This window comes from Platalea leucorodia (genome assembly GCF_965183815.1).
Source record: "Platalea leucorodia genome assembly, chromosome: 7".
NCBI classification, from domain to species: Eukaryota; Metazoa; Chordata; class Aves; order Pelecaniformes; family Threskiornithidae; genus Platalea; species Platalea leucorodia.
In genome coordinates, this window is record NC_138829.1 from 68,543,559 (window position 1) to 68,563,054 (window position 19,496).

The 19,496-nt window shown below is 38.3% G+C and overlaps 1 protein-coding gene across 1 annotated transcript in view; it reads right to left on the bottom strand.

The window, feature by feature from the left end:
- Window positions 1-19,496, bottom strand: part of NELL1 (neural EGFL like 1) — a gene marked incomplete at its 5' end in the record, with an annotated part of 297,740 nt that overhangs the window by 205,747 nt on the left and 72,497 nt on the right. Inside the window, 4 exons of the mRNA XM_082317413.1 lie at window positions 6,823-6,922; window positions 13,692-13,765; window positions 17,213-17,315; window positions 18,172-18,306. Coding sequence (XP_082173539.1) covers window positions 6,823-6,922; window positions 13,692-13,765; window positions 17,213-17,315; window positions 18,172-18,306 — 412 coding nt within the window. The remainder of the gene's footprint in view (window positions 1-6,822; window positions 6,923-13,691; window positions 13,766-17,212; window positions 17,316-18,171; window positions 18,307-19,496) is intronic.

Below are 19,496 nucleotides of genomic sequence, written 5' to 3' on the forward strand. Positions count from 1 at the left end.
TTCAGTATCACATCATAGCCCTAAGATTTTTTCACTGTTTATTTGCCACCTCTGAAATCCATCAGTAGATACGACGACTACCCTAACTATCCATTTTGTACCACTAGAGCTGTCACCTTTTGTTAAAAATTCTCTGGAAAAACCTGTATTGCTTTTGTTCCCTTATTATCAACTGAAACATGAACTGTCTCCATTCAGAATCAGCCTCTTTCTTATGTTTTCAAGCTTGAAGGCAGTTAAAAGAGCATAGAAGAAAAAAAGTAACGTTCCAGTTCTGCAACTTGTGTAATTAGAGGCTCTGAAGAACTTTTCATTGTTCTCCTCTCATTAGGAATACACAATGATAGAACACCTACTACATCTCTAGGTTGCCTTGGCATTTATTGTTATAAAAGACCTGTGAAACACTGTTTCCTACCTTTTAAAAATGCTGACTAAAAATGACTCAACTTCTATTTCCCACAGCATTTCAGAAAACTTGTTCAATACCTCTTTAAGTAGAAAGCGGAAACTATTCTTGTTAAGAGCATGCGTGGTGCTACGACACTATGTTACCAAGCTTTTACAAAACAAATGTAATTTAAGGTTAACCAACAGAAGAAAAAAAAAAAATGTACTGGATGGTATAGAAAAGTAAGGGTTCACTGTACCTCTGTCAGAGTAGGCGTACCACTGATTGGATCAGAGGCTTTTCCAAGTACTTTCCTGTTGCAGTGAGGATGCACATTTAGCACTCTGAAAGAGTTAAGAGGTGCACACCAAGGAAGTGCATTTCTTAGACCCTGGTCTGTATTCTCCCCAGCTGGGGTTTTGGAAGCAAGAAAGGAATAAAATGCTATCTCCTTTATCTTAGTTCATATTGGGCCTCAGTGCTTTTCCTGCTCTTCTGGCAGATAAAGGCCACCTCGTATTTAGACTGTAATGTGAATAAATAAGCTAAATAAGTCAGGAATAAATAAGTCAGGAATGTACACAGGGCCATCGACTGCGACGACCATGCTTATATTCCTGACTAAACAGGGAAGGACCTAAGCACCAACTTAAACATCAGTCTATTCATGGCCAATCTATTCACGGGAGCAATTACTTATCCCCAAGCAAGCAGAATGGAAAAGTATGCAAATGTCTGATTTTTATTAATTCTTTGGCGTGAAATGGCTTATAGGGTTCCTTTAAAATACCTACACAGATGGCAAAACCACCCATTGATAGTGCAGTAGGATCTCTGAATCTCAGCCATGGGTGGCAGCTAGCAAAGGGCATGCATTCCGCTCGCCCAGGTGAAAATAACTGAATTACTGAGACCAGAATATTCAGCAAAGTCTTATCTGAGACAGTCAGCTCCTCTCTAAATATAAGAAATGGCTTAAAATAGAAATATCACATCTGAGCAAGCGGGCAATTGGAGAGCATTTGACAGAAGCACACAAAATCTTAAATAGTTCTGATAATCTAAACTAATTTCAGGCCAACACAGGTGACAAGGCAAGTAAGCATGAATTAGAATTACAGATAAACACATTCAGAACAGATGTCAGAAACCATTTTCCCCACACATATACACAGAGTCATAAATGTGCACAACAGCCCTTCAAAGTCATTCAAGACATTGAAGATACAATTAGATACTACCAACAGGGGAATTAAACACTGAAGAGTGTGTTTAGATTTTTGATGGGCCTGATGACCTCTGTTCCTTCTCCAAACGTTTCCGATAACATTACTCTCTTCCTTTATCAAAGCTGCTGAAATGTTTGCTCCAACTTTTCTTAAGAACATACTTGTATCTTTCTACTTCTTTCTTCTGACTGTAGAATGACCAACGCACTAAGACAATTATGAAAAAGCTCAGATTTCATGCTAGCAGACATAACACTATTACTTCTGCAGCATCGGGAAGTGCACAACTGGCTAGGGCTTAGTGGTCCCAAGTCAGATAATCTAAAATTAAACATTTATTTCATTTTGGGTCATCTGAACATTGCTCTTATTTTTCCAAGCTTCTCAACATCTTCAGGTTCCAGTCCCCAGAATCCCAGAACCTGCTTTTCCAGAGCAGCACGTTCAGCTGTTTTGTGATGTCATCCAGTTTGTTAAGGACCTAACATACTTGGTAATGTGGCTTAATTATTGATTGAAGAATGCAAGAACTCCTTCAAGACCACAGCTGGAATCATATCTTATATCCATATCTCTTCCTGCATTTTTTATGGGCAACACTAATGTGCCTCTCATTTTTCTGAGGGTTTCCTTAAAATATCTGTAATGTTCTCTGTACTTCTTACAATATCCCTAGCTGTTCACTTCGAAAAACTGTAAAACCCCTGTTCTCTTGTTGTTCAAGGAGCTACCCTTCAGCAATCCACATTTCACTGCTTCGCATTTCAGAGGCTTCTAAAAAGAACGCTGACGATGCTTCCATTAATAGCATTAGCAATCTTCAAAAGGTACAAGGTAATTTCAACCTCAAAATCTTTACTATTGTTATGATTTAACCCCACAGTACTACATAAATGTGTAAAGTAAATCTGGGGGACAGCTCATAGGAAGAGTCACAAAATTTGCACTAGCAATTATGCCCTTTCATGATCTGAATCCGTTTTTAATGAGTCATGAGCAATGAAGCACTTTGAACAGCACTTCTTACACCTTCAGAGACTGTGGTCCCAGAACTCAGTGGTCTGACATGAAACAGTAACTTTATAAATTCTTTCAAGCTGCTGTATCAATGCAGACCTTATTACATGCTGCTTATTTGTGTGCATTAGAATAATGGTACTGTACAGCCTAATAAACTATATAGCTTATAAAGATTTTTTTTTTTCAGATATAAAGCTCTTCTAAATCCTAAGTGACATCATAACTATGTTTAGAAATAAACTAATTCATATTTATCAACCTCCATTAAATCTTAATAAAACTAAAACCTTGAAATAACTCATACCTCACAGCAACGAAGGAGAAACGTTCGATTTCTGAAAAAGCAAAACTCAGTTTCACAGCTAGACAGGGAGAGATGAGAAACATGCTAACTGAAGAGCCTTTTCATCCTCTAATTGAAAGAATCAAAACCTCCTGAAAGCAAACCAAAGCAATACAAGTAAGGGTGGCAAAAGCACCATTTTTAGATTTAAATGCTGTGCCCCACCGCAAAATGCACCCTTCAGCTCACCAGTAGGATTCTCCACTTCCTGCTAACCAGCACCAGCAGTCAATCTAAAGCCAACAGCCAAACCGTATTACAGGATAGCAATAAAAACTACCTTCTCCAGAAACCCAACAGCTCTCACTACTTCATTATTTCCTCACACACTCTCTTTTAAAGAAGAGCATGAGTGAAGCCGCTAGAGCTGTTAAGGCTATTCTTACATACTAACATTGTGAGCATAACAACATAAAAATTCTCTCGTGAAACTTTATTTGAATCACTCATTCAAAAGAGGAAAAATCCACTCTTTCAAAATTATACACTGTCTTTGGCAAGGAGAAAAACAGCTAAAGGGAACAATAAAACACTTTTATGACACTATTTTTTGTATTAGATTTGTCCCTGGGCTATAAAAAACGTAGCAGGCACGCTGTAAGAAAAATGACTGATTCTCAAAAAAGTAGTAAAAAATATATTTTATTACACAATGATTCTTTGTAATATTTCAAAATTAACTAAAATTTCTGTAAGCCTAAAAAAAAAGAGCTTAATAATACCACATTGTCCTGCTGAAAAGTATAAAGTAGCCACGCAGCATAAGCAGACATTTATATTAAAGCACACAGATGAAGGGCAAAACTAGGTATACTCTACATAACATTCAGGATAGATCCTATATACAGATCTGATGAGGCCCATTTTTGCATTCAGGTACATCAAAGCACAAAAATAAGCTGTCATTGTACAGCAGGGTTCTTCCACGCTACACCTGCCTTGCCGTACACCTTATACAATCATTTTACTGAAATCTAGAAATTGGCTTTTAGCAACATATTAGCTTTTGCTATACTATAAACTCATGTAGCAAACCTGAGAAAGAAAAGGTATTATTTGCTGTCTTTACTTTTCTAACCATTTACAAACAATAATGACTATCTAGGAAGCCCACCAGCTGCGTACATTACAGTATTCAACTCGGTCCTTTGCTGACTCACAACTTCCATCGCCGTAAACACCACAGATTTATATTTTTCCTTGCATACCCTATTTTATTTTAGGCACTTATCTATTATTGTAGTAGATATTACAGAGATCCCTGAAGAGGGTACAGTCTCATACCACAGCATCATGAAGTTTCCGTACTTCTCTGTGTTTTTTTTTTCCCTTCTGTTGATCCTCCACCTTTATCCTTTCATTAAATGGAAATTCCCTTGCTGCAGCCAGAAAAGCACAAGCTGAAAACCTCCTACCCTTGCCCAATTCAGCAAAGGTATTCTATAATTCTACAGAACGTGAAATTCAATAGAAGTTTCCTGTTTCCACAACTAGATACTAAAGAAAGCACAAACTGATACAAAAGCAGAACCTACCAGTCACTAGTATGCACTGATAAACTTTACACAGAATTAGTGTTCTCATTTAACATTACTAGTAAATACTTACGAATCATCCTGTTGACTAACTAAAGGCCTAGCTAAGGGCTAATGCAAAGAATTATCAGTATCATCATACATATAATGTGAAATTTGCACTCGATGTGCAAACGATCCATGTAGGCTTCCCATAAACGCTCTGATTACTCAGGAGTATATTTACTACAATATTTCTTCCTCGCTACTTTTACTTGGACAATAAAAGCTGAATACAGTCTCTGACAAAGGTCGTTATTGCAAAACGGAGAAGCACTCTATCCTTTCCCAGTAAAGGACGTGTTGGCACAGGACAGGACCAGATACTATGGCCTGCTTGCGATATCAGAGGATACCTGTTTGCATGATAAAACCCATACCATATATGGAATTCTTAATAATATCCATTTTTAACACCAGCAATCTACATACGATAAAATTAGATACTACCACTTTGGGTTGCGTGCAACTGAAGCAAAAGTGTCAAGCAGCATATATTCTACTTCAAGATATAAAAAGCAATTTAGGAGTGCTAACCTCAATTTATGCCTTTGTAAAGTTGACAAAATTAATCATATCTTTAAGCATAAGTTTCAAAAGAATTTTAAAAAGCAAAGATGAAATACAAAAGGAGGTGGTACTGTTTTAGCAGCCAGATAAAGCAGAACTGAAGTGGAAGTTTAATGTATCAATTTGAAAGCACCATGTATCAGAATTCATAGGAAGTCAAAGTACAGTTCCTTCCTTTGCTTCTAGAGACCATCTCATAAGTATACATATTCATGCTATTTTATAAATCATAAAACCAGTTTTGGGATGAATATTTAAAAAAAGTACCTATCATGAACAATAATACAGAACTGAATAATTACAGAACTTATCTTTCATCAACTTTGAAGCTTTCAGATTTCTCATGCTTTTAAGTAATTAAGATAATTTCTTCAGTACTGCACTACATCAAACTGGGCCATCTGTTAAGAACTACCATTAAGACATTGAGCCCTCTGAGGGACACAGAAGCAACATTTACTGCTTGCTTAAATAGTTACAGATGTTTCTAGAAACTGTTTAAAGAAATTAATGCGTATATTCTTAGACCATGATCCAGCAAGCAGTCTGAAATGTGCTGGCCCCTGCAACCACATGCATATGCTTGCAAGTTCAAGGCCTTAGTAAATATTTAACTATGCATATTTATTCATTCATATTTACTGGCTAAGGGAGAGATTCAGAGCCCCTTCATTGTCATCTACAATGACACTGGAGGAATTTACACACAGCAAGACAAGTAGTCCAGCAGGCCCCGATAACCATCTAAGCCCAGAAATGTCTAATGCTCATTTGGCACACCTCTTGCTTGAAATTTCTGAGGTGCATCACTGAAGGCTGACATGTAAGTCCTGCACTGAGAGACCAGGCTCCCCTTAAGCTCAGCTGAGACTCAGCACCAAGGGGGAGGTGAGGGACAGAGGTACAATACAGACATACACAGGGAATGACTATTCTAACACCTTTCACCCAACAGCTCACTGATGACAACGCACTTTAAGAAGAAAGCCTGTTCAAATTCTCTAGCCTTGCGATACCTGCATTTTCCTCACTTAAGGGGATTTCCTCAACTAACACTTCAGCTATGGCTTGTTCAGTCCGGTCCAGCACGCAACCGGGATTCACCAAGGCTGAAAGGGAACAAGCAATACGAACCTGCATCTTAGCACCCCACTGCAAGGAGGAAAAAAGGGGTTCTGGGGTCTAGGGTTATTTTTTCTTTTTTATTCTGTATTTGTCCGGCTTAATTGATAAATGAGTCCTGAGAGAGCTCAGATCTAAATCAACCTCCAAATACTGGAATCTTAACATTATTATTGTGATTTTAAAACACAGAGCTTAAAAGCCTGTTTTCAAAACCCTGTACGTTCAGTGCAGTTGCAAGTTTAAGCAACATAAACTATCTCTTTTTCAAACTCACTTCTTCCTAATAGGAATTCTTAAGAGATACTGGGTCCTTTCTCCCCCAACTCTTCCTTTTCTCCCCCCCCCCCCCCCCCACCCCCCCCCTCTAATTCAGAGCAATTACAGCTTTGTATCTGGTAAGTCTTCTACCCAAAGGAATATCACAGACTGGTTTTACATGAGGGCTAATTATAGACTCAGGTTTATAGAGGTACCTAATATCTCATTAAAAAGGAATTGCTCCTTCCAGCGTATCCCCCTGTTGAATCAGCAACTTACATTCTTTCCAAACATGCATAGTCTCTGGCTTACCTCTACAAACACTGCAACACTGGTTCTCTGGAAGAACGTGATCTTTTTCTGAGCAGTTCAATGGTGGACAAGTCTCTGTTACTTTTACTAAAACTCCATTCTGAAAATAAACAACATTTTAAAAAATGACATTGATGAAAACATGTGCAAATGGCAAGGATCACATAATTTCCAATCTATAACTCTGGTAATCTCTAGTAACAACACTGGTAAACTAGCAGGCAGCAAGTTAAATTCATTCTTTACACCATAACATCAAAACTAATCTAATCTACTTGGACATTTCTATGCACAGAGTTGAAAGAAAAGAAAAAAAAAAAAAAAAGGCACTTAAGCTCAAAATTCTATAGTAGTTTTTCCAAATACATTTTCTCCAAGTATAGTTGTTTTCCTTCCAAGTATTTGAAGGAATTAAAGAATTTCACTCCAGGTTTTTGTTAAAGACAGTCTTCCTGGTTTACGCAAGTCCAAGTTTTACTCCTCTTTTTTTTCACTCCTCTTATTTCATATTCTACATAACTCACTGATAAGTTATTCAACTCAAACAAACACAGCAGATAGAAGACCAACGCTTTCAAGTGTCATGTGTTGTTCTGCTGTGTCCAATTAAAAGCGTCTGTTCTTTAGAATTACTGATCACCTAACTTCCAAAAATTAGGTCCTTCAAAGGTATGGCAAAGCAGAAATCCCATCTTGAGGTATCCATATAGAAATTGCTGTATAAAATGTAAATTAAGGTCAAGATATTTCCATGATTTTGATTTCTCCTAGATTTAGAGTAAGACTGTGCATAGGAGGTATAGTTGCTGGTAGAAATTTTCTAAAATAATAGAGACAGAGCCTTTCTGGGGAGATTTTACACCAGATTTTACTTCATCTTCTTCCCATCCAGGAAATCACCTTCACCGTGTCTCCAGACCAAACAGCCGTCCTGCTCTTCAGTTAGTTATTTCTTAACATCTTGCCTCAAAATAGCTTCCTCTTTTCCCTTATCCCCCTCCAGCCTTCCCCATACGACAACTTACTTCTTCAGCATCCCTTCTGCAGCTATGCCATCTCTGCGAACTGGCAAGTGGAGCAGAGATTAACAACCAGGCTTTTTGCTCAGTAGGAGCTACAATAACTCTCCCACAGGCCTGTCCACACCTGAGTAATCCCGTTTTCTAAAGGGCTGTGAAACTCCACTAAGAAAGCGGGCAGCCTGCTATACTGCCAATACACCTTTTTAATATGAACCTAGTCCCCACTCCTCCCAAAACATTTTTCATGATGCCTCAGATGGTGGAACGAAAAGATGGAAGGAGAATTTCTGCTTTCCTGAAAGAAGTAAATTACATTTTCTAGCTATCGTCATTGCAGAGAAAAGTTTAAAAATATGATCCAAACACATCTAGGGCTAAGAAAGCAGAGGAAAACTAATAGCAAAAAAAGACAAAATATGTTATTAAAGCCATAACTCTTATAATCTGAAGGATCAGATACGTGACTTTGAACAGAAGGTCTTGACAATACCTACGTGTCTACCCTGTGTGAAGAAACACCCCTATACAGAGACACCCTTGCTAGCCAGAAGCTTGCTTCATATCTACAAGACACCGTGCCACAGCATGCCAAAAGACTAGCTCAGGTGCCAGAACTAGTACAGGTAAAACTCTTTGCTGGTAATTAGCTTCACCAGCCATGCCACACTGATTCAGCTATGTCACTTCAGGCTCCAGAATTAGCTCTCACAGCATCAAGCTGGCCTAACCAGTTACAGACACAGAAACGCCCGCCAAGTCTGCAAGGTGCAAATGATGCGCAAGGTGCCTGGCAGCTAGCAGGACTTACAACTGAGAAGCGCAGCAGACCTAGGTAATGCAAAACCAACCATTCTACAATCACTGCTAGTCACTGCCCTTGAGATTGCAATCTTAAGGCTAAGCAGGGCCAAGCCATTTTTCTCGCTTCCTAATTGTCCTTACTAGCAAGTTGCATCAGTTGCTGTCAGGAAAAATAAAATAAAAAAGACACACAGGCATCAGGTTTTTGGTTGGTTTTTTTTTTTTCTTTTTTTTTTTTTTTTTTTTTTTAAGCAGCTCCCTACAGTATCACGTACAGCATGCATCACTGAGGCAAGTGCCCACACAAGAACAGTGAAGTTAATGGAGGCATTAGGTCTCCTTCTGATCTCACTTCCATAACTGAAAGGGAGGAATCCCCCACAGTTGCCTGTGCAACTGCAGCAGCAAAGGTGATAAAAGAACCAGATACACTGAGCTGTCATTTACTATCATGTTATCAAACTACCAGCTGGAAAAGCTCTGGCTATAACTCATCGCCTACTCAAGCTCAGACAAGACAACTGCAGCAGAAAAGGTACAGTATGTCAACATATGGACAAAAAACATTGACTGACAATAAATCCGGTCAAAAAGATGGCAAGAAATCAAGAAATCGTATGAAAGTCAAATCAGTGATCGGGATGAGTCAAAAAGCTAAAGGCAAATTCAATCCCAGCTCACGCCTTCTGTAGTGAATCATAAGGAGATTAAAAAAAACACAAATTGAGAACTCCATTAATTTCATGACAGAAAGATTTTATTTCCCTAAGTTTCCCATTTTATGCAGAATTTGCATCTTGGGAAAACAAATCGAACATATTTGTAATTAAGTTTTAAAACAATTAAAATGTTTCCATGTTGAGTATTCTTTGGATTAAAATCAACTTGTTATAAACTAGTACAGATCCAATTATAAGAATTATCATCATTAGATTTCAGATTTTATCCACTGAGATAAGTAAGAACAGTTCACACTTCAGAATTACTGCTTCAGGCAGCCTCAGAAAAATTACTAACTTTTTATACTCAATTCACATATGTAGTCACAGAATCTCAAAATAGAGTCATAGAATGTCAAAAAGACATTCTTCTGCAATAAATAGGTCAAGCTCCAACTGTGACATACAATCCACAAAGAATGAGATCTGGAGTCAAATATTTACAACAAGATAATTAAATTTATTGTAATTACAAAGGTAAATACATAAAAAAAAGAATTGGCTATAAGCCTAATCAGTGACATGCAGTGAAAATCTGAACCACAAACAGCTCATCTCAGATAATCAGCTTCAGAAAATAGCAGCAAGATTTCAGATAAGGTTATTTTGGTTTTTTGTTGTTGTTCGGGGGTTTTTTCCCCCCTCTTGTTTTAACTGTTATTGATCAGCCTTTCAAGAGAAAGTTCTAAATAGCATCCTTAGCTGTCACTCTAGGAACCACATTGTTCTTTATCTTTATGAAAACCTTTTTAGTCAAGCTTCCTAAAAGTCAGTGGAGCCCTGTCCATCTTTCTAGCATTTGTATGGCACTCTCTGACTGCCCGCTCCCAGCATTAATGAAGAGGAATTTCTTCTTGTACCCTTTGCTGTCAAACACGTTGTCCGGTTATGAATAGGCATCATGTCATTCACAGGCATTAAGCCAGAAATCAGCTGATCAGCAGTAAATTCCCAAGCCAACAAAAGTTATCGAATTCTTTCCATTGACTTGTAATGAGCCATGTCCCCATATTGGTGAAATCCAGAAACCAAAATAACCACTTACTGAATGCAGAAAGGTGTAGTTTTCTAAAGCACACACTCACTTGCATTTTTTAGAGGGACCTCAACAGGCTGGAGAAATGGAACCTCACGGAGTTTAACAAGAACCTCAAGGAGTTTAACAAGAAGTGCAAAGTCCTGCACCTGGGGAGGAGCAACCCCATGCGCCAGCACATGCTGGGGCCACCCTGCTAGAAAGCAGCTTTGCAGAAAATGACCTGGGGTCCTGGCAGACACCAAGTTGAACAGAAGCCAGCCATGTACCCTTGTGGCAAAAAAGGCTAATAGTAACTTGGGCTGCATTAGGGAAAGTATTGCCAGCAGGTCAAGGGAGGTGATCCCTCCCCACTGCTCAGCGCTGGCGAGGCCACACCTGGAGTGGTCCAGTGTGTCCAGTTCTGGCCTCCCCAGTACAAGAGACATATGGAATAACTGGAGAGAGACCAGCCATGGGCCACAAGTATAAGTAAGGGACTGGAGTCATCTACCACAGGAGGAAAGACTGAGAGACGTGGGACTGTTTAGCAGAGCAAAGAGAAGGCTCAGAGGGATCTTACCAATGCATATAAATACTCAAAGGGAAGGTACAAAGAGGACAGAGCCAGGCTCTTTTTAGTGGTGCCCAGTGACAGGACCAGAGGCAAAGGGCACAAACTGAAACCCAGGAGGTCCCCTCTGAACATCAGGAAACACTTTTCCACTGTGAGGGTGACCGAGCACTGGCACAGATTGCCCAGGAGGTTGCGGAGTCTCCATCCTTGGAGACATTCAAAAGCCGTCTGGACGTGGCCCTGGGCAACTGGTTCTAGGTGGCCCTGCTCAAGCAGGGGAGGTGAACAAGATGACCTCCACAGGTCCCTTGCAACCTCAACTATTCTGTGATTCTTAGAAACACCTGTGCACTAATTTTGTCATTGGAGATTAATCTAGAGAGTGTTTGCAGGCAGGATTCCAGCTGGGAATGGCTGTCCATCAGTAACATCTGTCCGTACAGTTAAGAGGATATGCATCATAAAAATATTTTTAGTCTGGATTAGTTTTCAGAAATAAAAAAAACTGCTCACATCCTGATAAAGAAAATCTTTGATCTATCTGGATCCAGCAGTATTATTATTATTTTGTTAGATGGAAAAAATATAAAAGTCTCTTATGCTTGGATCGGTACCCTGTGCAAAGAATAAAATAACTATCTTCAAATAAAAATTCCAATGTAAAATTTTAACTTTATCGTTTTGATGTTACCCCATCCACAACTACATCCTCCTTTACAGACACAAGAGCTACTCCCCAAGATTTTCAAGTCATCTTTATCAACACTAATAAATTAACAGTTGATGTGTACCCTCTACTGTATTCCTTCATGGATCAACAGCTTTTCAAACTTGATGTCTGGAAAATTAAACCATATTACATTTTTTTTATAGCCCTTTCCCTAGCACAAAGTCCTTCCTTTATTCATACACCACCTTGTCCACCAGCAGGCCCACACGGGATAGAAAATGATGAGTACAGCCACTGTTTGACTCACTGCCATTTATACTTCATCTAGTAAGCATTCCTAATTGAGGCAGTAAATAAGCAGGTGTTTTGCTTGCCGCTTTTAAGATGTCATGCTGAAGACACACTGAATGAACTTCCTGTCTGGAGACACATCATCTCACAGAAGCAGAGGTAAGCACCCACTTAAAAACCCTCCCCAGTCAGAAGGACAAGCTTTGCCAGTGAGATTTAATGTCTTCTTGAAATACAGCTGTGGAAATGCCTCCTCCCACCACCCCCAACACGGACTCATTTTTTTTTCCACTGTATTGCATTCACATATGCTGTTTCAAATACTTACCAATACTCTCCACTAAGATGTAAATAATACAAACTGCAACGTTACTGCAATTAGCATTGCCGTATCAATTTCCCTTAACAGTAAGTAAAATGCAAAAGCTCTTTTCATCATTATTTTAGTCATTTCTAATATGACAGATATTTGATGGTCAGTATTTGCTTTTAATCTTCATGAATGCGTTATCGTACTCACAATGATGACTACAACGCTCTTATTTATAGCGCAGAGAAGTTCTACTGACATAATTCAGATCACCCTCTCTGGTTTCACTTTAATGTGAAAATCCTCCTGTTCTCATCTTATTTCATATAGCCACTTTCCTTCCCAAATAAACATTCTATGTCATATTATAAATAACAATAATAAAGTCTATCTTCAAGGCAATGACCTTGCCCACGTATTTGTACATACATTGTTGAGCACCCCTATACAGCTAAACACTAACAGCAGCAAAGTAATTCTGCATAACAAGCTACTTTCACAACATCTGCAACCAGTTATTGTCCATTTCCATTAGTGAACATAAAATTGCTACTCTGTACACTCAGCTACAAGCACAACAATAACCAGATCATTGTAATCTTTTCCAAATGTTTTTCATAATTGTTCTAGCCTACTGATCTGTCATTAACATTTCTAAGCCTCCCCTTTAACACCCTTCCCCCTCCACAAGTTCAACAAGATGTAAAAACAAAAATACTTGAAAATTACATGAGAGCAAATGTGTTTAAAATAGCTGTGCCTTTCTGAAGTGATAAATCATATTTAAAACACATGCATACTCACAGCAAATATATGTCTCCACAGAGCAATAGGCCTTTTATAATCATCTACTACTACTCTCCTTCTTCAAAGGCTAGTCTTGACAACTGGTTTCTGCCACACTTACACACCACGTAGCACTGTTATTTCACTAACGCTCCCTGAATGTTCCTATCTACCACAGCCTCCGTTTACCCATGTTCTTAAATGCTGAACATAGTTGACTAAGTGTTATGAACTTGCCAAGACAGACTCCAGTCCAGTCCAATACTTAGTAATTTACCTCAATTATTAGCTGGGCTACGTATAGTTTAAATAATACTAGGGTAAATCTAGAGTAACTCAAACAATATAAGCCAGGTTGCTTCAAATTGTTGCAATTTGGCTGAAATTAGTAACTGGCTCAAGATGCCGCTGCCTTTTTCTAGAGCTCACGAAAGCAGGAGGTAAAAGAGAAAACATCCCTCCAAGTCATTTTGCCCATGTTTTTTACCCTGCAAGGGTCCTGTTCCCGCCTTGTTTTCATATTTGTTGCTTTCGCTGACTTCAAGGTCACCTTTTCAAGATAACAGATGTCATATTTGCATGAAGGAAACCTAAAGAAATGCACTAACTTATCATTGTCACTTTTGAACACCACACATACATTTAAAATCAGGAAAAGTTTATAGAACTGAAACTTACTCGACATTCCCGGCAGCTCTTGGTTAATACTCGCTGACCTTCTGCTAGCACTTTGCCTCCATAGATACACTTTGCTGTAATTTGAGGAGAAGGAGGGAGATTAAAAATAAATAAATTAGATTGGTATTTAAATAGTAAACAAATACTAAGTATAACACAGAAGTAAGACCAGTATTCACATGCACTGAAAACATATGGATACGTTAAGAATATGATGCATTTTGCTTTCATCAGAAGTCAGTATTATACATAACTACAAACAACGTAGCTAACAATAAATTCATTTTAAGAGCAAGTAGCACCTTTACCTAAACTAAAGAGGAGGAATAAGAGCATAAGACAAACACATACTGGACGAAATTCATTAGTATTCGATAGAAAATATTTTCATTACTGACATTTTGTAGATTAGTTACAGTATTTGTGTTACTATAGGTCTTTGTGACTCATCAAGAGAATAATGTAAGCACAGATTTCAATTAAACCTTCAGATTTTTTGTGGGACAAAGGTGAACTCTTGAACTTGCTGGAGCACTGCAAAACTGGATTAGATGCAGCAAATGACTAACCGAATCAACAAACTGTAAAAATCTATTTCAGAAAAATAGTCTTAAAACACACATAAAATGAGCAGATTTCCCAGGAAACCGAAAGCTCCTACTAAAAAATTCCTGTCTGAAGTTTTGACCCTTCTGCTAAAGATAGCCAGCTCCACAACCGAATCAACAGACTAGAACGCGTGCGCAGTCCTCATTCATTTCAAGGCAGACACACCTAGCTTAGCTTAGGACTACTGCCACCATGAAGAAGGTAACGTCCAGCAAGGCCGCAGTAGCATACAGCTCAGTCAAGTATGACCATAACTACCACAGTCCTCTTGGAACTAGCTGTTTAAATTTCAAGTCCAGCGGAGGACAGTAAATCCATTAATTAAAGAGAACAGTTGGATTATTATGTTCTTACACAAATCAAGTATCTATCATAAAGGCACTCTACATTACTAGCAAGATCAATGCTAAACACTGATAAAATGACTTTTGGTTGTGGTGTTTCAGCGCCCTCTGCACTTGACCCATAACAGTCTGACCCACGGCACTGAAAGGAGAGCTAAAAGGTACGAATCCGATGTTGCAATCTGAACAAAGCCTTAAAAGTTTCCTGAGTCAAGGCACACGCACAGTGAAAGTGTTCAAAGTACTTGGTTCTTAAAAAAAAGAAGTCACAGACCATCTGTTGACTGTTTTACCTCAATTTCTCTCCTCAATACCAAGGTAAGGGAACCAAGCACTTACAGGTGCATGCGTGTACCCCTTACAGGTGATAATAACAGGAGTATTCCACAGCAGCAACTGTCATAGCCAGTTTGATTCCCAAATTTTAAACATAAAGGACTCCTAGATCAATCTTCACAAACTTTCAGACATAAATTTGCTTCTAAGGACTTTTGTTTAAACTTACACTCTTGAAAATGCTCATTTCTTAAAAAAAAAAAAAAAAAAAGTGCGCACAAGATTTTCAGAACAACTCAGTTTCCATGATCAACAATGCATTTAAAACCAGGCTTCTTCCTTTTGGTATCCTAGTTTTCTTCATTTTTCTAAAGCTGCCCTAGTTTTTATGCCTGAGTTGTTGTGATCTCACTTATGAAGAAAACTTCAGATCAGGAAGCTTTGTTTAAATTAGGAATCCTGGTAACCATTTTGGGGAGAAAACGAATTAGAGAAACTTCCTTTTTCTTTCTGTCTATTCTCCTGACACGACTGCTTTTAACAAAAGAATGGACACACCAGAAAGCAAGTTAATGCACAGCTCTGAAAAGGTTTGACATCTTAAACGAAGTTATGTCTTTTGTCAAATATTAGTTGGATGGCTAACACAACATGGCAGGGATCAAAACAGAACCTCCTCATTTTTAAAACCCTTAACATATCAGACATTAGAGCTACTTTGTTCGTTAACCCTCAGCTAAAACAGGAAGCTGTTCAATAATCCAGCTATTCAATAATCCCTAGAGACAGCAAATTACAACTGATGATTCTATCAGAGCTAAATAGGAAAAGCACGGAGAAATTAACACCTGCGGTGCAGCTCTTTGGAAAGCCTCAGCAATTACTACTATCTACCCCAAAGTGACTGACTGTGGCCCTAGCACATCATTCTGTCAAGGAGCTGGCATTTACAATCAATTTCAATCAACTTCCATACATCTCTTCCCATTGACTGACACGGTGAGTCCTTGTCAGAATAACGAGTCAAGTTTGTGCCAATCACTGACAAAAGGCAAGTTTGATTGTTCATCTTCCCATTACAAATAACAGGAACACAGTTTACTCATTTACATTGAATCTACAATTTTGTGCCTTGCAATTCCTTTGTGTCAGATTTTGATCTTTTTTGACCGTTGTGCATACATGCATGTCAGCAAAGGCGTGTCAAGAGAAGCATCCAGGTTCATGAAAGAACTTTCTAGACTCTCAACGTTACAGATAAAAATATTTTTAGACAAAAAATACAGGCCAGCATAGCCACTTTACCACCCAAGTACCCTGTTCCTAAACATCTTTTAGTAAGCAGAATACTCATACCGGCATATAGCTGAGAGAAATGAGTTGACATGAGTAAACAAGAGCAAGTGCAAGATCAGAGCTAAAGGACGTTTGTTTATGGGACTAATGAATTCACTGACTGAAGAAAGGCGACAGAACCCTAAAAGTGTTATTATTTTCCTAATAAATCTTAAAATAATTCAAGAACCCTGTCCTATGAATTATTGAAAAACTCATGCATGAAGTTTACTAGTCGCCAAGAATAGAGGGGGTGGGGGGAAAGATAATTCGTGCTTCTTAAGGTAAGACTGGCATCAGTATTCAGCTAAAATTTCCATACATAAATTGTCTTTGTCCCTTGTACTACCATTGAGGCAACAAATATTGAATATTCTTTCCAGAAATGTTACTTATACCTTTCATTTCCAGCAGAAGGAACTGAAAGCTGACAACAACGCTCATCACAAAATTTACTTTTTTTTCTTTCTTCTCATAGATTTATTTTGAAATTAATTACAGCAAACTATCACTCCACACATTGATACCAACTCAAGGTCTGAAATTCTGTCACGTTTATTTTAAAGAACAACCTTCCAACCCAAAATAAAAGACAGGCAAAAGGATAACAGCTCAGTTTATTACTCATCGCTACAGAAAGTTCAGACCATAGGCTTGATGCTCCTCAATGTCAACAGGACATACAAGCTGAAGCCAAGTAAGGACTCCCAACCCTGAACAAGTAGATGAACCATTTTACACTGACAATAGGTAAAAAGAGAATCTTAGAAATTTGCAATACTTGTTCATTTCTCAGTAATTATTTATTTTCCTTTTAAATCAAGTTTGCCACTGTGACCCACGTCACCTGAATCACCAGGACGTACGAAAGTCATTATAAAATGCGCCTGCTTTCAGGACAGGTTTAACTCTGCTTAAATAGAGGGCGAAACTAAGAGGTCCGTGTGACGTACTTACCCTTGCATATTTTGCAGCACTGGCTTTCCACATGCACTGGGAGAGCATCAGGAGGACAATCGAGAGGGGGACAGGACATCCTTCGGCACTCCACAACTCCACTCTAAGCAAAGATTTTTAAGACAAAATTCAACTACGACTGTTGTAATTAACGTGTCTTTTACACAAAACATGGAAGACAGAAAACTATTTAAGTAAATAAAAATAGCATTGTGGATTATAGGCCCATCCTACAGTAACAAGTTTAGTCCTATCCAACCGCAAACGTGAGTCAAAATGCATCTGAAGGTGAACTACCCCATTTTGATATATATTACTGGTTTTACCCCACTTTCCCTGAGCAAAGTGCATTAAGTGGAAAGCCTAAGCCCATCTTTACAAGAACATAAGCATCACTTTCTGTAGGCTGTGCCAATCATCTTTGAGATTTTTAACAATCAGTTTTCTATTTTCTTGAGCAAACAAAGACTCTCTTCAGATATTTATCAAATAATTTCAACGAGACAAGATTTACATACTAATTCTCTTCTGTTCCTTGATTTTTCAGCGTGATAAACACTGCAAACAGAATCTGCATGTTGTTACCATGCTAGATGCAACTAAGCATCTATGAATACCATTAAGATAATGCTTCCTTTTTTAAAAAACTACTACAGTGAAAACAATTCCAAACCAAACACAGACAATGCCACGCTTTCACCTCAAAACCATCAAGTCCTCACAGATATAAGTAGAACAAATAAGAGAGCGTTGTCAAGGGAAAACAAATTTTATTTATGAAGCCTGTGCATAAGCAATGTCAATTTTTTATTTATTTCACCATTTCCCTCCCTATTGTTCATACTGCCACTAGATGCATACTAAAAACATAATAATTCTCAGAGTTAACATTATGTATTCAAGGACCATTTTCACATTTTAATTAGGTCCTACTCCTTAAAGCCTTTAGAAATTCTTACTTTGCAAGTGCAATTCCTGCAGTGATCGTCTTCGACCCATGAGTCTTTGTCTCTATAGATCAATCCATTTACTTGACAAGTCTTCTCACAATGACAGTCTTCCAATTGACTCAGTCTTGTTTCTGCATAATTTAACTATAAATGAAAGTAACTTGATGAGATTTCTGCAATTCAAACACATGATTTAAAAAAGCAAATATGAGAAAGCAGTATACTTATTCTTAGCCGAACCAAATTTGACTACAACCTTCGAAACACTGAACCAGGATGTCAGCAGGTACAAAACAATGCTACTCCTCGGACTTTGATGGAACTATCCATGTCAACTGACAACAGTTTATGACTCATGCAACTGTCTCTTGTACTGTAACAAACCCCACTAAGATCCTCTCAGGAATGTCCAGGCACTACCAACAGTACACAAACTACAATTGTTTTTAAAAAGAAAAGTCTTAATTGCTCATCAACCTGATTACAAGTCAAAAAGCATGACTTTCCCTAACCATCCCCATGTCATCATTGCTAAACATCAGTCAGACTAATACTTCCCGACTTTTACAAAGGTCTTAACCTTATAACAGCAAGTGGGATTCAGAGGTGAAAGAAAGCATTTTAATTGAGCGTAGTACAAAATATTCCCAGAGTGTGATTAATGTTCTGGAGTAAACCCTGGGCTGGTGGCTAGCTCTTAATGCTCCTTGCTGTTCCCATTACCTCCTCAATTCCAACTCCTAAAATGCCTATCAAGAAGCTAAAACTGATGCAGCTTTTCCAAGCATTACATCTGCATGCTAGCAATTGCTATGTTTACTGATGAGATACTACGCATTAATAAGTGGGGACAATGCTCATTCATGTAGCACCAGAAAAGGAAAAGGTTTTTTGAACCACCTTCTCCTAAGCCGTATCACTGACCTCCCCTTCATACAAGGTACCATCTTACCATCCTCTAGAGAGGAACAACCCCCATTTATGCACATCTTGTACCTAGTGCCATCATCTCTAATCCCTAAGAGCATTCAAAATTACTTTCCAATTTACTAATACTAAAAATAAAGAAATACAGACTTAGTATTTAGAAGTAAATATGTGCATTCTTCAGGCCTCAGACTGCCATTGCTCTAAAAATTACCCTGGTGCCAGTTGGATGAGAGTTTCTCAAGGTCTTGATTTTTTTACATTCACGTTTGTCTTATACGTATAAGCCATCACGCTGAAGCCACTGCAAATAGCAAGGCTACCTAAATCTGGCACAAAATAAGATGAATGCATATTCTATTCTGTTATAAATACGATGCTACTATCCTACATTATAGGTTGCTACA